The sequence below is a fragment of the Canis aureus genome, chromosome 36, assembly GCF_053574225.1.
Source record: "Canis aureus isolate CA01 chromosome 36, VMU_Caureus_v.1.0, whole genome shotgun sequence".
Classification (NCBI taxonomy): domain Eukaryota; kingdom Metazoa; phylum Chordata; class Mammalia; order Carnivora; family Canidae; genus Canis; species Canis aureus.
This window is the reverse complement of record NC_135646.1, coordinates 5,844,120-5,861,168: the sequence shown is the minus strand read 5'-3', so window position 1 is coordinate 5,861,168 and position 17,049 is coordinate 5,844,120. Positions and strand designations below refer to the sequence as shown.

General features: G+C 48.6%; 2 protein-coding genes across 6 annotated transcripts in view; one reads left to right on the top strand and one right to left on the bottom strand.

The window, feature by feature from the left end:
- The window catches only part of VIL1 (villin 1), a 25,896-nt gene extending 12,363 nt beyond the window's left edge, over window positions 1-13,533 (top strand). The window contains exons 13-20 of the mRNA XM_077885602.1: window positions 477-635; window positions 1,719-1,898; window positions 2,233-2,378; window positions 2,995-3,139; window positions 3,588-3,776; window positions 5,624-5,692; window positions 6,773-6,913; window positions 11,330-13,533. Of these exons, the coding sequence (XP_077741728.1) occupies window positions 477-635; window positions 1,719-1,898; window positions 2,233-2,378; window positions 2,995-3,139; window positions 3,588-3,776; window positions 5,624-5,692; window positions 6,773-6,913; window positions 11,330-11,443 (1,143 nt within the window). The 3' untranslated portion in view covers window positions 11,444-13,533. The remainder of the gene's footprint in view (window positions 1-476; window positions 636-1,718; window positions 1,899-2,232; window positions 2,379-2,994; window positions 3,140-3,587; window positions 3,777-5,623; window positions 5,693-6,772; window positions 6,914-11,329) is intronic.
- The window catches only part of USP37 (ubiquitin specific peptidase 37), a 96,013-nt gene continuing 91,264 nt past the window's right edge, over window positions 12,301-17,049 (bottom strand). For all 5 annotated transcript variants that reach the window (XM_077885600.1, XM_077885597.1, XM_077885599.1 and 2 more), the window contains one exon: window positions 12,301-17,049. In XM_077885600.1, the coding sequence (XP_077741726.1) occupies window positions 16,962-17,049 (88 nt within the window). In that variant the 3' untranslated portion in view covers window positions 12,301-16,961.

Here is a 17,049-nt window from a genome sequence, read left to right as displayed (position 1 = left end):
TGTGGGTGCTGGGGGTAGCGGTGTGGTAGCCACAGTGTTGTCCCAAGTAAGAAGGAGAGGAGGGCAGCCCAGGTGGCTCAGGGTTTAGCACCGCCTTCGGCCCAGGGTGTGATCCTGGAGACCCGGGATCGAGTCCCATGTAGGGCTCCCTGCATGGAGCCTGCTTCTCCCTCTGCCTGTGTCTCTGCCTCTCTCTCTCTCTCTATGTCTCTCATGAATAAATAAATAAATAAATAAAAAAGAAGAAGAGGAGGTCTGGGGTCAGGGTGGGGGGCAGGGTGCGGGGCAGGTGAGCTGGGAAAGGACTCGGTTCGGGTCAGGTTTGGTTTGGGCCATGTCCAGGGCGCTGTTTGGAGGGGCAGACAGTTGCTTTGGGGCCAGTTGAGAATCGGGGATGGGGTTGTTGCCGCGGCCGAGGACGGGGTCAGAACCGGGCCAACCGTGTCCCCCTCCCCTTCCACTGTGCTTGTCCCCAGGGTAGCCAAGCCAGCCAGGATGAAATAACAGCCTCTGCCTATCAAGCTGTCACCCTAGACCAGAAGTACAACAACGAACCGGTCCAGATCCGGGTCCCGATGGGCAAGGAGCCACCACACCTCATGGCCATCTTCAAGGGACAAATGGTGGTTTACCAGGTGTGGCTGCTGGCCCGAGGCTCCTGGCGGTACCCACAATCGCGGTGGGGCAGGCACCAGGAGATGGGGCAAGGGCCTGGGGCAGGCCCGGGGTGAAGCGCATCCTTAGTGGGACAGGACTGTTTGAGGCCCCACCATGTACATGGAACTGGCAAGACAAACAACCTCTCAGGACTTTAAGAACATGCAAGGGGTACACAGGGTATGCAAGTACCGTTAGTCTCTGCACCCCATCTCCCTGGATCCTCTACATGAGAACGGGTGTTCGTTTGGCTGGATTTGCCCAAGCGATGAGCCTGCCCAAACTGCGTCATGCCCTCTAACATAATGGCATAATGGCATAGGCATGTCCCGCACTCATTTAAGAGATCATCTGGGGCCTTCATCATGAAGCCTGGGGCCTCCTCAAAGTGCCAGGGCAGGAACAGGCCACGCATTCCTGTTGCCTGTCTTGTTGGGACAGCAGCAGACTAACAGCCTCAGGCACCGTGTGGTTAAACCCAGACACACAGGTTGAGTCCAAAGGGGGGCGTGAATGGGAGCCTGCGCCCTTACAGGGCAGGAGAGGGAACCCGAGAGGCCGGGCAGGCGGGGAGTTCCTGGCAGAAGTGGGGCTTGGAGGAGCCCTTGACGTCAGGGTCAGAGTTGAAGAGCTCAGCAGAGGTAAAATGAGGCATGCAGTGCAGGAGCACCAGCAAGGACAAAGGCCCAGGGGAGTGGTCCACATGGAGCACTGAGAAGCCTGGCCGAGCTAAACGCGAGGGTCTGGAGAGAGCCGAGTGTCTGGAAGGGCCATTTGCACCTGCGTCCTGTGGGGCCTTCAAAGGCTGGGCTCAGGAGCGGGTTCTAGCCTATACGCACTGGGGAGCCACTGAAGATTTCGGAGCAGGGCTGTGCCATGACCAAAGCAATGTCTTCAAAGGCTAGTCTGGTAATGATGCGTCAGGACCCGGGGGGCGGGCAGCCCCACCCCAGCCTCTCTTCTGCTCTGTTCTCTGTGTCCTTCTCGTATCTTCTGTTGTTTGCACTAAGTTGCTCTCTGTCTCTCTGTCTCTCTCTCTGCCTTCTCCCCACACTCTCCAGGGAGGCACCTCCCGGGCCAACACACAGGAGCCAGTGCCCTCCACACGGCTGTTCCAGGTCCAGGGAACCAGCGCCAACAACACCAAGGCCTTTGAGGTCCAGCCCCGGGCCAGCTCCCTCAACTCCAATGACGTCTTCATCCTTAAGACCCAGTCCTGCTGCTATCTATGGTGCGGGAAGGTGTGTGCGGGGCCTGGTGGCCTCCTCCTCCCCAAGGGGGTCTTAGGGGTCCCCGGGCCTCCTGGGAGCCTCTGGCCAGTAGGTCTGGCTCATTTCCCAGTGACCTCTAGCCAGCCTCCCTTCTCCCTTCCTGTAAGGAGCGGGCGACTCCTGTCCCCTCTGCCATTCTTTGGTGTGTCGAGGACGGAGGAGGGGTGTGCACGGGGCCCTGATCCAGGCAGAAGGGCCGTCTTGGACGAGGAGCTCTGGGCCAGTGAATGTGGTGGAAGGGTGGCAGTCGGTGTGGCAGTAGAGATGGCCTTGCCCCAAAGAGCTGACCCCCTCCTCTCCCCAGGGCTGCAGTGGGGACGAGCGGGAGATGGCCAAGATGGTTGCTGACACCATCTCCCGGACAGAGAAGCAAGTGGTGGTGGAAGGGCAGGAGCCGGCCAACTTCTGGGTAGCCCTGGGTGGAAAGGCTCCCTATGCCAACACCAAGAGGTAACTACGGGGACCCTCTGCCTCCAGCTCACGACCTGAGGCTGGAGAGCCTCTCAGCACCTCCATCCCATGGCCCAGAGCCTGCAGCAAGCATGGACTGTGGACTCTGGGTACCAGGTCCCTGGGGCTGGAAGACGAGTAAGGGGCAGCCCATGCCCTCAGAGCCTCTTGGGCACAGGGGCTGTGTCTGTGCGGTATGCCTGGGGCCTGTTGGGCATGTTTTCTTGGCAAATGGAGTTCATGGCAGTAGGAAGCAACTCAAAGAAAGGGACAGGGCTTGCCCTTTGGGAAAAAGGTGCCGGAGCCCTGCCCTTTAGTGTTGAGGCCCAGTAGTTCTAGGCCTCCTACTGCTACTGTCGGAGGCCTAGAAGGAAGATATCAGAAAGAACTTCCCAACGGGCCTAAGGAAGAGCTTCTGGAATGCACGCCCTGGAAAGGCGGTGGGGGTTTCTCCCATGGAGCACTCTTAGACTCTTGGGAGGAGGGGAGCACTTTTTGTGGGATCAGGAAAAAAAGAGCATTCTCTGAGAAGCTGGGCTTTCCAAGTAGGAGTTCTGTGTCCTCGATTTTTCTTTCCCTGCCTTCTTGTCAACACAATTTTGTCTCCATCCTGCAGATTGCAGGAGGAAACCCTGGCCATCACGCCCCGGCTCTTTGAATGTTCCAACCAGACCGGGCGCTTTCTGGCCACAGAAATCCCTGACTTCAATCAAGATGACCTGGAAGAGGACGATGTGTTCCTGCTAGATGTCTGGGACCAGGTACCTGGGCCTGAGGACTTCCCTTCCTACCAGCTCCATTCCCACAGCCGAGAAAGGATGACTTTAGGGACAGGCAAAGTCTGACACTGTCTCAGCTCCCTTATTCATCCTTCCTGGGAGTGGGATGTGAACAAGAGCCTAAGGAAGAAAGAGGCAGGTGGGGAGGAATGTGCCCAAAGGGGCTGCAGGGCAAGATGTATTTTCCCAAAGCCCCACCTCTGTCACACGGCAGAAGCATGTTCTTGAGGTCAGTGGCTCTGGAGAGGCTGGGACTCAGGCTGGCAGGTTATCCAAGCAGAGGGCATCTGTCCAAACCGTTCATGTCCCAGCTGCAGAGTCAAGACCAGATGGGGCCTGCCTGAGGTCACTTAGCCCCCACTCTCGGCCATCGGAGCCCGGTGGGCCAGGGGGGACGGGCAGGGCTGCCCACACTCTGCATTCTCCACAGGTCTTCTTCTGGATCGGGAAGCACGCCAACGAGGAGGAGAAGAGAGCCGCAGCCGTCACGGCACAGGAGTATCTCAAGACTCACCCCAGCGGCCGTGACCCCGACACCCCCATCATCGTGGTGAAGCAGGGATACGAGCCCTCCACCTTCACCGGCTGGTTCCTGGCGTGGGATCCCTTCAAGTGGAGTGTGAGTGGCCGGCCGGCCCTCACCCTTACGGCCTTCTCCGGGAGGCCCCTGTGCACACCCCCGGGGCCAGGCCAGACTCCCAGGCTGTTCTGTTCGTCCTGAGAGAGGACCAGTGATAAATTTTTATTTTTTTATTAATTTTTATTTATTTATTCATGATAGACATAGAGAGAGGCAGAGACACAGGCAGAGGGAGAAGCAGGCTCCATGAGGGGAGCCCGACGTGGGACTCGATCCTGGGGACTCCAGGATCACGCCCCGGGCCAAAGGCAGGGCCAACCCGCTGAGCCACCCAGGGACCCCCAGTGATAAATTTTTAAAGGGGCCCAAGGGGGCCTCGAGTGAGGAGGAAGGCTGTGTGAGACCATTAGGCCCCCTGGTGAGGGAGAGGAAGGCAATCTGTCAACCCCCAGGCTGATGACGGGGCCTTGCCTGTGTACCAGACTTAGCTCAGGGCTGCTGCACGTTATTGCTAAGAGCCGTACTGACCAGTTAAATTAAAGCTGAACAAAATCAAAGATTCCATTTCTCACAAGCCCGAAGCTAGGTGCTTCATAGCCGCCTGCGGCTGGTGGCTCCCATTTGGACGGCACAGAGAAGGAACATTCCCATCTCCGTAGACACTTCTCGGAGACAGTGCTGGCGAATCCTCAAGCCAGATGAAATGACACGTCAGTTCTTGAGGACAAATGTCTTCCTGGCACTACATCCTAAGCCAAATGGGTCATACCTGTGGCCCTTATCTGGGGGACAGTGAGTCAGACTTTCACAGGGTTTTCCTGAACTGGCTGCACATAGAAGCAGAAGGAGGGTCCTCAGGATGGAAGCCTGTGCAAGGTTTCTGCAGGAAGAGAGAAGGCTAAGGTGGAGAGTGCTGGCCCGGTGGCTTTGGGTGCACGAAAATTTGCACAACGGATGAGTTTAGGGAAACAGAGCTTAGATTCATTTCCTCGGAACCGTTTTTTGAAGGCATCCGTTCAGTGGTTGATGGGCTGAATTTAGTCTTGAGGAGAGATGAAACAAATCTCAAGGCTGCAAATCTAGATGCTAGAACTCTTTTTTTTTATGATTTTATTTATTCCTTTATTATTTTAATTAATTTATTTTTAAGTAGATGTTTTAAAAGATTCTATTTATTTTTTTAAATAAATTTATTTATTCATGAGAAACACAGAGAGAGAGGCAGAGACACAGGCAGAGGGAGAAGCAGGCTCCACGCAGGGAGCCCCAATGTGAGACTCGATCCCAGGACCCCAGGATCACGCTCTGAGCTAAAGGCAGACGGCCAACCGCTGAGCCACCCAGTGTCCCGATGCCAGAACTTCTTAAATTCATATTGGTGTCAACTCTGGAGGCCTTCCCTCCCCTCCAGTCCTCGCTGGCTTCTCTCTGGGTCAGCGCAACTGCAGTCATGACGTGCCATGCGGGGCCAGGCCCCGGGTGTATGGAGATGGCCGAGGTCCCTTCTATGGCTTCATCTTTCTGCGGTAGGGTCCCCTCCAGGCTCTGGGACGAGACCCCTGTGGTCCCCAGAGCCCCCACCATGGAGGCAGGTTCTCCAGGCTGCATGTGGCTGCTTGCTCCGCCTCCGAGGGTGGTCTCCATCCCCACATGGGGCTGAGGGGGCCTTTGCTGACCAGCGCCCTGTGGGTGCCCATCCTCCCCATCTAGCCTCTTGTCTTGGGGTCCCTCCCCCAGGCCCAGGCCCAGGTCCCGGCCCCGGCCCCCTCTTCCCCTTCCCACCCCCAGGACTGAGACCAGCCTTCTTTCAGCCCCCGGAAGGAAAAAAATTCTTCCATCTCCTCTGCTGAGAGCCGGGTCTAACTTGTTATTTACTTTATGTGCAGAACACCAAATCCTATGAGGACCTGAAGGCGGAGCTCCAAAGCCCTGAGGACTGGAGCCAGATCACTGCTGTGAGTATGGGGAGGTGGCAGGCTGACGACGCGCAGCCCCACGGGAGCTGAGAAAGCTCTAGCAACGATAGCAGGGTCCCCGGCTTTCCTTTCCACCATGTCCTCCCACGGCTCAGGAAAGTGCTTCTCCCTATTTAACTTCGAGCTTTTGAAGCCTGTTTTCTTTTTTTTTCTTCCACTTCCTAGTATGATGGTGCATTAAGAGAACAGTCTGGGTGATGGGAGCTTGGAGCAAGGGGGGTGCAGCTGGTTAAAACGCAGATCCCAAAGTCCCACTCACTCCCCCAAATTCTGGCGTGTGGAACTGGGACGAGCCCCAGGAATATGCCTGTTGTAAACGAACAGCCAGGTGATTTGTTAGTGCATGGGCTACACTTTGAGAAAGAATGATTTGTCTGCCTTGGTCACCCTGGGGTCCCCTCTCCAGACCTGTGGCCTCTCACCTAGTTAATAGAACCACATCGAGCCTATTGGCCTAGGATGTGGAAATCCGAAAGCAAAGCCCTTCCTTCCAGAAATTCTCAGGCTGGCAAGGGGAGGCGTGACCAAGTAGACTCTGTAGAAATGTGTCCAGGGCATGAGAGCAGTTTCACAAGCACGCTGGGGTCATTAGTAGATAACGCAGGCTTCTTGGCCCCACCCGCAGGCTGAACACCTGCACACTCAATAAACCCTTCACGGTGGACAGATACTTTGGGCAGAAAAGCATAGATAGGTCAAGGCTAAGCGAGCTGATGACAGTTTCATGACAGATAAGAGAAAGAGGCCCATAAATGCCCAAGGTGGACCTCAGACATCTGTGGGAAGCCATGGAGAAGTTCAGAAATCATAGAACAACATAATCACCTTCCACCCATTGGCTTTGGTTGGGTACAAACCCAGCAAGGTTTTGCTCACAGGTCCGCTGGAATGGTGTGTTCTTGTGAGGACTGTGTACATGCAGGTGGGTGGGCAGTGGGGGCTATGGAAGGCTTCTTGAAGGAGGTGCTCTAGAATCAGTATTGACTCCAGAGAAGAAGGCAGCCTTGGAGGTCATCACAAACCAGTCGAATTGACTAGTGGTTTCCTTTTCTTCCCTAGGAGATCACCAAACCTAAGCCGAACACGTTCACTGCTAACACCAGCCTCATTTCTGGGCCTCTACCCATCTTTCCCCTGGAGCAGCTGGTGAACAAGTCTGTGGAGGAGCTCCCTGAGGGTGTAGACCCCACTAGGAAGGAGGTAGGTCAGACGAGGAGGAGGGGGAGGATGGGGAGGAGGAGGAGGAGGAGAGCTGGCTGCCATTTGCTGGACAGCACTAATTGCCCTCCCCTGACCCCCAGCCCTGACTGTGCCCTGCAGGTGATTAGGTGCTGGGGGTGCCCTGGTGAACACAACAGAACTGGTCTTCACCTCTATGTGAGATCACAGCTCAGTGAGGACAGTGGGTTCAAAGGATCCTGGTTATAGTATCATTTAACTTCAGTGATGATAAGGGCCACAAAACAACAACAACAACAACAACAAAAAGATAAGGACCACAAAGGTGAAGTGCAGGTGCCATGAAGAGTATTCCAAAAAGGAACCTGATTTAGGGAGAGAAGATTGCCTTCTGAAAGGGGAACAGGAATTATTTAGGCAAATGGATTATTCCTGGAGAAGGGAACAGCATGCACGAAGCCCAGAGGCAGGGAATAAGCAGGGCGGCCAGCTGGCTGTGGGATGCGGAGCTGGGGAGCAGCAGGCACGGGGGCTGGGGGCCCGAGGGAGCAGTGCCTGTTACGCCACGTTGGGGAACGTGGTGTCTGTCCAAAGTAGACAGGAGCCATCATGGTTGGAGCAGGGGAGTGGCAGTCGAGTTTAAGCTTTTAAAAGATCGCTATGGGGCACCTGGCTGGTTCAGTCGGTAGACTGAACTTTTAAAAAGTTTACTTTTTTAAAAAATATTTTATTTATATATTCATGAGAGAGAGAGAGAGAGAGAGGGGCAGAGACACAGGCAGAGGGAGAAGCAGGCTCCGTGCAGGGAGCCCGACATGGGACTCGATCCCGGGACTCCAGGATCACGCCCTGGGCTGAAGGCAGCGCTAAACCACTGAGCCATCTGGGCTGCCCTAAAAAGTTTACTTTTAAGAAGTTTTAAAATATTAAGGAAAAAACCCGATTTTATTTATTTATTTATTTATTTATTTATTTATTTATTTATTAAGTAATCTCTGCACCAAGCATGGGGCTTGAACTCACCACCCTGAGATCAAGAGTCACACTCTCTACAGACTGAGACACCCCCAAAGTAAAACCTTAAATAAAAAAGATCACTATAGCTACTCAGTGAAAAAGGGACTGGAAGGTGGCAAAAGCAGCAGCCATAGGCAGGCTGAGTGGTGGACGGGAGTGTAGAATAGGCGGTGGCTGGGGAAGCGGAGGACAGGAGATGGTTTAAGGAAATATTTAGGAGGTAAAGTCAATGGCACTTGGTAATTACTGATGAAAGGAGTGTGTGTGGGGGTGCAGTTGTGTCATTTCCTGAGATGAAAAAGAAACACCTCTGGGGCAGAGCTTAGATGGGACAACAATGAGTTTGGTGGTAGCTGTGCCATTTGAGGCAGCCTGGAGACATCGGAGTTGCTGTGTATTTGGTGGGCAGGCTCTTCAGAGGCGCGCCAGCGCGAGGTGCTTCTGGTGGCTGCAGCTGCAGGTCCCACTTGGGTCACTTGTGGGGAGAGAGTATGGTAAGAAGAGTTTGTTAAAAACACAGTTCCAATGTCTGTTCGTTCCTGCTATGTGAAGATCCAAAATAGATGGCAAATCTAGCCTGATGTGGGTATTGAGGGAAAATGCACTCTGGGTATAAGAAACTGTAAAGAAGTGTTACTAATGGATTAAAGAGTCCACAGAACAGAGATGCCCGATTTCTCCAAGAAATGGGCCTGATACATGTTTAAGTGTATTGTTCCCAGAGCATTTGCTCTGCCCTTCACCTTGGAGACCAGTCCATGCATTATCTCCCAGATGTACCCATCTGTGTCCTTGCTGGAATAATGGGATGGTCCCAATATATTTTTTGGTAACAGTGATATTATGAATATTCTTTGCCCAGCACCTGGTGCATAGCAAGTGCTCTGTAAACATAAGCTGCTCTTATGAGTGCCTGAGAAAACTGGAGAGGGGAAGGGACTTGCCCCACGTAACTTGACATAAGCTACTTAGTGGCAGAGTCAGGGCAAGAACCAGGTCTTCGGAGTCCTGCCGCCTTGCCGCTACCATCTTGTGATGGTATTTCCTTATTTCTGAAAGGAGGGGGAGCCAGTGTTATTGAACCAGGTGATTGATAGGGGGCCGAAGGGATGGTGCATTTGGAATGGGACAAACAGAATCAAGACAACCCTACCATGGTAGACACAGTCTACAAAATCTAAGATTCTTTTTTTTTTTTTAATTTTTATTTATTTATGATAGTCATACAGAGAGAGAGACAGGCAGAGACACAGGCAGAGGGAGAAGCAGGCTCCATGCACCAGGAGCCCGATGTGGGACTCAATCCCGGGACCCCGGGATCACAACCTGAGCTGAAGGCAGATGCTTAACCTCTGAGCCACCCAGGTGTCCCTGTGGCTGATTTTTTAAAAAAGATTTGAGAGCGAGAGAGCACGGGCACGCAGTGGAGAGGGGCAGAGGGTGAGGGAAAAAGAATCTGGACTCTTCTCAGGGAGAAGCCCAATATTGGGCTTGATCTCAAGACCCTCAAATCATGATCTGAGCCGAAACAAGACTCAGACGCTTAACCGACTGTACCACCCAGGTGCCCCGTTTTTTTGTTTTGTTTTGTTTTTAATCATGGGAATAACATACATACTTGTGGGAGAGCTGTAGGTTCAATGTTCAGTGGGGAGAGTAGGAGAGGGCTTCAGGCCTCTCTGGCTGCTCCAAACTCGGACGGGGAGCCAGGGGCAATGAAGAGTGGGGTGGTGGGCCTGGCTGCAGGCAGTAGCAAGAGGATAATCTGAGTACCAATGAGTAAACCACAGAGAGGCGGATGTGGGTATGGGTGAGGCCAGTAATCAGCTGGTAGGACCACAGAGTCCAACAGCAGGACTGGTGGAAAGATACAAGTCCACTGGGATGGGCAGTTCCTGCTATCTACCCTCCGGGTCAGAGTCCAGAAGTTGCAGCCAAGCTGTGGAGCCAGCCTGGGTGGGGCCAGAGAGGGCACCTGCAGCCCCAGTGGTGAAGGACCTGGGGTGGCGGTTTGCTACAAACCAATTTGGTGTAGGCACATCTTCCCCAGCCACTGATGCTCGAACCGCTCACCTTTCCTCTCTTCTTCCCTGCCTGGGGAGGGGCGGGGAAGGGCAGGGGCAGGGCTCTCAGGGAACTTGAGGAGCGAATGCCCGGAGGCAGGAGGCAAACCTAAAGACAGGTTAGAGAACTGAGGCAACAGACCACCTGAGCTTGAAGTCCACCTACAGATGTTTTCCAAGCTGTTTCTTTAAGGGCTCTCTGCAGGAGTGGATAAAGCACTCCTCTGGGGTGGCAGTTGGGGGGCTCACATTGAAAAGAACCCATGGCTCTTACTACCTCGTCCTCTTTTTGGGGCCTGGGGAGCAGAGGTGAAGGCTGGGGGATGCTGTTTCATAGCAGCTTCAATTTGGGGTTCTCACACGATGTGCCTTGAGGGCACTTAGCTGGCCTTAAGCAGTATTGTCTACGATCGAGTTAGCTGGGAGCAAAAGTCATCTCAGGCAAGCCCTTCATTTCATGAAGCAGCATATCCTGGGCTTAGAAAGTGGTTTCCAGGTCATGATCTCTAAACTAAGAGCAAAAAAGTAGATAGAATTGTGCTAAGCTTCTAGATCATTCACAGGATGGGAGAAGCCAGGATGAGTCATCCACTTCCGCTCAGAACAGCCAGGTGTTTCTGCAAGTGCCGCAGCTGTACATGTGTGCCAGACTGCTGCGTGCTCTGCTCTTCGGGCTGGGGTGGCCGGCCTTGCTCACTTGATCTCGAGCAAGGTGGGGCCCAGGAGGGCAAGCCCCTCCCCAGGCTCACAGACTCTTGCTAGCAGAGCTGGGCCTCCTGTGTAACAGCAGAGTCTTGTATATCCAGACGTGGGTAGATTCCCTTCTGGGGCTCATCTGCTGACTCTGTGGGCCAGATACAGAAAGGATCCCTCGCTTGGGTCCACGGTTCAGTAAGACAGATGAACAAGATACTGGTTTCCAGTGCCCTTTCCTGTGTAGTATCATTTTCCTCCCCATAAAAGCATTACAAAGAAGCAAAAATTGGCCTTTATTCTCCCATTTTATAGAGGAAAACTAAGACATTCTCTTAGTTGGCCAATTCCTTAAGCAAGCTAAAGTCAAATGTCCTAGTTATTTCAGAGCTAGGGTGCTAGGGTGCACTTGTCAAAAGGAGCTCAATCTTTTTTTTTTTTTTTTTTAAAGGAACTCAATCTACCTCATGTTGGTCACATTCCAAATTCAGGGATCAAACTTCTTAGACCTCACGTGTCACCTGACTCCTCCCCAACCATCTTGGTTCTCCTGACCTTACCTGCTTTTGCCCCTCATGTAGTTACTATACCACACCTATAGGACTTCTCAAAGTAAACCGTGGGGGAAGAAGGTGACCGTTGCCTTCTGGTTCCTTTCTTCTAGGAGCACCTGTCTGTCGAGGATTTCACCAAGGTCTTGGGAATGACACCCACGGCCTTCTCTGCCCTCCCTAAATGGAAGCAACAAAACCTCAAGAAAGAAAAAGGCCTGTTTTGAGAAGCAGGAATGGTTGTGGTTGGAGAGCAGTCCCCTATCTTGTTTGCGGTTTCATTGTTTTCATGACTGGCCTATTAGTCCTGTACTAATTGAAGTGAAATTTTATCTGTGAGTGGCTGTCTGTGGCATTGCCACTTTTATTTAATAACCTAACTGTACTTCCAGAATGATACCTCCCTAAGAAGACTATGGTCTCAATTTCAGCTAAGAAGCTGGTCACATTGTTTCCATCCTGGGTGTTAACATCACTTTAATCATCCTGTTCAGACTTTTCCCTTCTTAGAAGAGCAAACACTCCACAAAACATTTGAATTCTGAGGGTCCCTTGGTCTTCCTCTCTTGTGACTAATTTTTATCTAAGAAGAGTGGATTGAAGCTTTTGCAGTTTTACATCTTTCCCAGAGTAATGGCTTTTCCTTTTCACACTTTCCTGATTTAGGCGACAAGTTAAAGGGGACTCCTTTGCAAGAGTTGAATGGCCTGAGAAAAGGCCCAGTTAGGAAGTTTCACACTAACTGGTTCCCAGCAAAAGCAACATACCCTGGGTATGTCTCTATTGGAGGCCGTTTCATGCCTGTCTGGTACCAATAAGGCAAAGGAAGAGCTTAGCTAAGCCCAATGCCGAGTTAAAACTGTCATCCAGGACCTCTGCAAAGCTTCACAGGCTCCTCCAGTGAAAACGAGAACTCTGTGGACTCCAGCCATGTGGCTGTCTGCCCTTCCGTTTCCTCTAAGGTGTGATGCTGCTGCATGGAAGTCCAAACCAGAAAGCCAACAGAAAGTGATTTCACAACCTCAACCAATGGTTAAGTGTCTGAAAGGTTATGTCCTTTCCGGAAATAACAGGCGAACCAACACAAGGTTAATAAAGGCTTTAATTTCACACACACAAAAAACTCTATGCATAATTTAAAAGGAAACAAAAATAAGGAAAAACCGTAAAGGATACAGAGGAACAGTTCTGCTAAAACACAGATAAAGTGCCGCTCCATACGAAACAACATAAAGAATCAGAATCAAGTCACTCTGAACACAAAGAAAGAAAATCACCTCACAAATAATGTGGCCAAAGCTGCCAGCAAATCTGGTAGTGGCTCAATTAGGCAAAGTGTAGGACCCTTCCTTCGGTTTTCCTCTCTATAGTAAACAACACTGACAACAGGCCAGAGGAATTGGGATGGAAGGGCAAGCTCAGAGAGGGAGGGAAGCCTTGGGGATGAGAAGTGTGTGGTCTCACTCCCTGCATCCCCTCTGTTCTTGAAACAGGCCAGGTCAGTTGATTGCTCTTGTTTTGGCATTTGACCTATTGAACTTGGGTCTTGATTCAGACCCTCATCCCCTCTATTGTTTCACCAGTGAATTCGCCTATACTTTGAACCTCTTAATGTACTTTAAGTCCAATATTCTAAAATCAACTGCTTTTACTCATACTGGCACACTTTTTATTAAAAACTTCGAAACCTCAGACATATAGCACACATGGAAAGAAAAATTTACTGTGTATAAATATGATACAACAGAAAAGACTGCCTGAAGTCTAATAATCAAAGCATGCCATAAAGGAGTCAGTGATTGTGGTGACAAGAGCAAAAAACTGTCACAAAACTCTCAAGGCCGACCAAACTGTAGTTTCCCAATAAAATATGTTTTTCAGATGTTAATAAGACATACCAATAGAGACAAAATTAGAATTTTGAAGTAATGCATTTGAAAGATATTAGATGGCAGAAATCCATTCAGTTTTGTACACACTTAAAGAGAGCATTACTCAGTGGTAAAGCAAGATGGGGAGAAGGAAAGGATACACCTGTTTTGGTGTTTTAGGGGGACACCCATGGGACTTGCATCTGGTACTGGGTTGTTCATTATTCTAAAAATCTCCATATATATATATACAAGATCTGAATGTACTTGGGAGATCTAGCTCTGTTTCCCCGACTAAAGACCACCGGGGGTGGGGAATGCCAATTTAAAGAGAAAAAAAAAGTTTGGCTGACTAGGAGTATCCACTGCAGTCATTTCAGAGGACAAAGAAAGAAGAAGAGTAATGTTTTTATTTGTTTTAATATAAACTCTTTTCAGACCATGGAGTTTACAACTACTTTTTTTCTGTATGTCTCCAAACCTCACTCCCATGCTCTCTCTATACTCTAACACTTAACTATATAGACACTGCCAAAAATCTCTTCAATTTAGGTGTTTCCAAATTTCATTATACAACTATATCTGTAGCTGTACATGTGTAGAGCTATGTTTATATAGTTACATAATGGTAACTGCAATACAGAAGAATAAGTAAATTCATGAATTCACTTGGTGAGGGTTTAATTCTTACAGTTTCTCTTTTGGAAGAATTCTACACTTGAATTAGAAGTAAAGAAATGTATAGTCTAATATTTGCCTCCCAGAGTTAATCAGCTGATCTCTAAGTATCACTGTATACTTTTTAAAAATGTAAACACATTTACATTTGTTACATCTGTTACTGAGCCATTAAGTTAGGCCTGAAATTAACAGACCCTGGCAAGTAAACAAATAGCTTTTGGAATCAAAATATAAATAGAAGAACAATTCATGGACTTGCTTCTTCTTATTCTATCCTGCTGAGACAAAACGGATGAGTGAGCACACACATATAAATACATTGCCCACAAATCAGAGTGTCTATCTTCTCATGGGCCTGGATTAAGGTCATGGCTACTAAAGGGACAGCAGCCGTCTGGGCACATGCAACTTCTAATTCTCCAAATACTCTGGGATAAGAGTCAGTAAGTTTGACTTTTAGTTTTTCCCTTCCAAAAATTTTCAATTAAGATCAGTTGTCTGCAGGACTAAGTGCTGTCAAGTTCCAATTCAATGCCATCTAAAGTAATGTAACCACATTTGGTATTTTCAATAGAAAATAGGTGGCTGTGTGGGCTGCCCGGGACTGAAGCACTCTGTCCTTATCTGACTTGTCCCTTCCTGGCCCCAACACATCAAATGTCCCCCCACCCCTGCTCTGATTCTGAGCAAACTGATCATACTGTGCAAAAAAATAATATATTATCTACTTACAATTTTTAAATATATACAGCCAGCTCAAAAAAACAATAAATCCGTACAATGCGGTCCCTCTGAAATCGCCAACTGTAGTCCTGAACCCTTCCCTGAACCCAAATGAGAAATAAAGTGTAGTGAAAGGGGAAATAAAGGAGTGCAGGGAGAGAGGAAGGCTGACCAGGCCACAACAATGCATGGGCTACCAAAGAAAATTCATATCCCAAACTTGCAAGCACATGAGCAATGATAAAATTCATCTACCTCAGTAACCTATTTTCAACTAACAAGTCCAGACCAAGAAATGAAGATCAAACCAAGTTTCTTTCCTTTTCTTTTTTTTTCAAACCAGGTTTTTGAACCACGTGTACTTCTAAACCAACCAACCAACCAACCAACCAACCACACACACACACACACACACACACACTACAAAAAACAAGTCAAATGAGGGCACTTCTGGACAATCAGGCTTATGGCATCATTTCTATTTTTTTATGCCCTAATGTATCCCCCACTTCAAAATATTTCCAGTCATATTTTTAACAGCACCTCTTGAAGCTCTCAAATGCAAATATGTGGAAGAGAAGTCCTAATTAGTTATAGAATTTGATCATCACTTCACTCATTCTGGAGAAAACCAGTTATTTTCCAGCAAAAGCTGTAGTTTTTAAAACAAGTATCTTCTTCTGCTCTATATTACTCATGGATAACCTACCAGCACACCATTTCGGGATATTCACTATAGTAGTGTATAGGTAAATGGTAGGAGGCAGAGCTTTCATCTGTAGTTAACCAATGTGCTGGGGCCATTTACGATTTAAAAACAGAAAATTTTAGAACAAGTTACTATGTCAGAACATGTCCAAGTGTGGGGCTGAAGCTCTCTTAAGGCAATCTTCCAGAAAAGATGTTGCATCTTCTGTGATGATGGACTTTAACATGTTTCCTCCCCTGAAAAACTGATGTGGTTTTGTCCCTACCTCAGAACTGAACTAAGAATTACCTCCTTGTTGATGATAAAAGCAAGAAAAACATGTAAGAAAATACTGAAGATTGCATTTTGCTATACTTCACTGTGTGAGCCTAAGGATTCCTGGGCTTACAAAATTATTTTGTGGATAGAATTCTGCTCTCAAACTCATTCTTTATATGGTTTCATAAACTGTTTAATAACCAAGCTGGTTATGCCAGCTGAGTGACTAATGTGGTACTTAATGTTGCACTCCCACTTAGTCTCAACTCAAAGCACCCAGAAAGATAAAATGTATCATGCACCTTTGTTATTTGTTAGTTCTTGGGATTACCTAAACCAATCTCATTCTAATTCTCACCCTGTTTTAAGGGCAAAGCCAGACAGCAAATGATTAAATGTTCAAGCTTTCTCTTAAACTGATGTACTTAATTTTCCCACTTGCAGTAGGGCTTCTAGTGGTCCAGAGTTTTCAGCTTTAATACAAGAATCATCATCTGGATCCCCTCCATGTATGAGACAGATGCCAGCATTCTTCCTTAATCCCAAATATCCTTGCTGGGGAATTCCAATTGGGATTATTATTTTCCTACCTCTTACAGTTTGGTTGTGATCTATTAAGGTAATGTTCGCTCCACAGAAGAATGATACAGAAGAAAACAAAGATTTTACCTTCACTACCATACTAATATAGATGATATACAATGAATATACTGTGTGAAGGAACCTCTTTAAAGAAAATACAAAGTATACAACAAATACCAAACGGGACCATAACCCATTCCAAAGCACCAACAATCCATTTCTTGGGACTGCATGTAAACAGCAAAAGCATCACAAATCCATGAAATAATTTTTTTAAAAAAGCTCCTCACGCCAGGTGGCAGAAATGTCTCTCCTTTGCAAGGAGGACAAACTGTCATTAGTGTAACATGGAGAGCTGGCTTTCCAGTGAACTCTACTAATAAGAAACACACATGAAAGATTATATACTTGAGTGAAACTACTCAAGGAACAGAAAAGCTAAATGTCAACTGATATGTATATCTTTACACATCTCTCAGGTGAATGGACTCTTTGACACCTTCATTTCTTCTCCAAACTGCTGTGCTATTAATTTTGAGCAGGCATTCTCTGGTGGCTCCTCCTAACTCTTTAAGGCTCCATTCATTCCACATATATGTGTGCACGTGTTTGTATGTACATATATATATATGTATGTGTATATATATATGTACAACATGTATTCCTAAGACAAAAGGAAGTGCCACTTTTGTAGGAGAAAAAGAGGATAATCAGCTACAGATGTGAGACCAAAGTTTCCATAAAAACAATTAGCATGGAGCGTTCCACATAATTGCAATTTTCGTCTTTTGGTTTGGCCCTGAGCTGTTTGTTGCTCCCGCATCAAGTAGAATTCCAAATTCTCCTCGGCAGAGGAAAGGTGAGGTGGGCAGCAATAAGAGGGAATACGCAGTGCACACTGCCAAGCCAGGAGTTTGTTCCTCACAAGGCCTGACGAGTGGTCTTCCCCACTTCCATGCTAAGTGCCTGAGAATTCTTTTCCGTTTCCAGCAGTTCATCAAAGATCTCC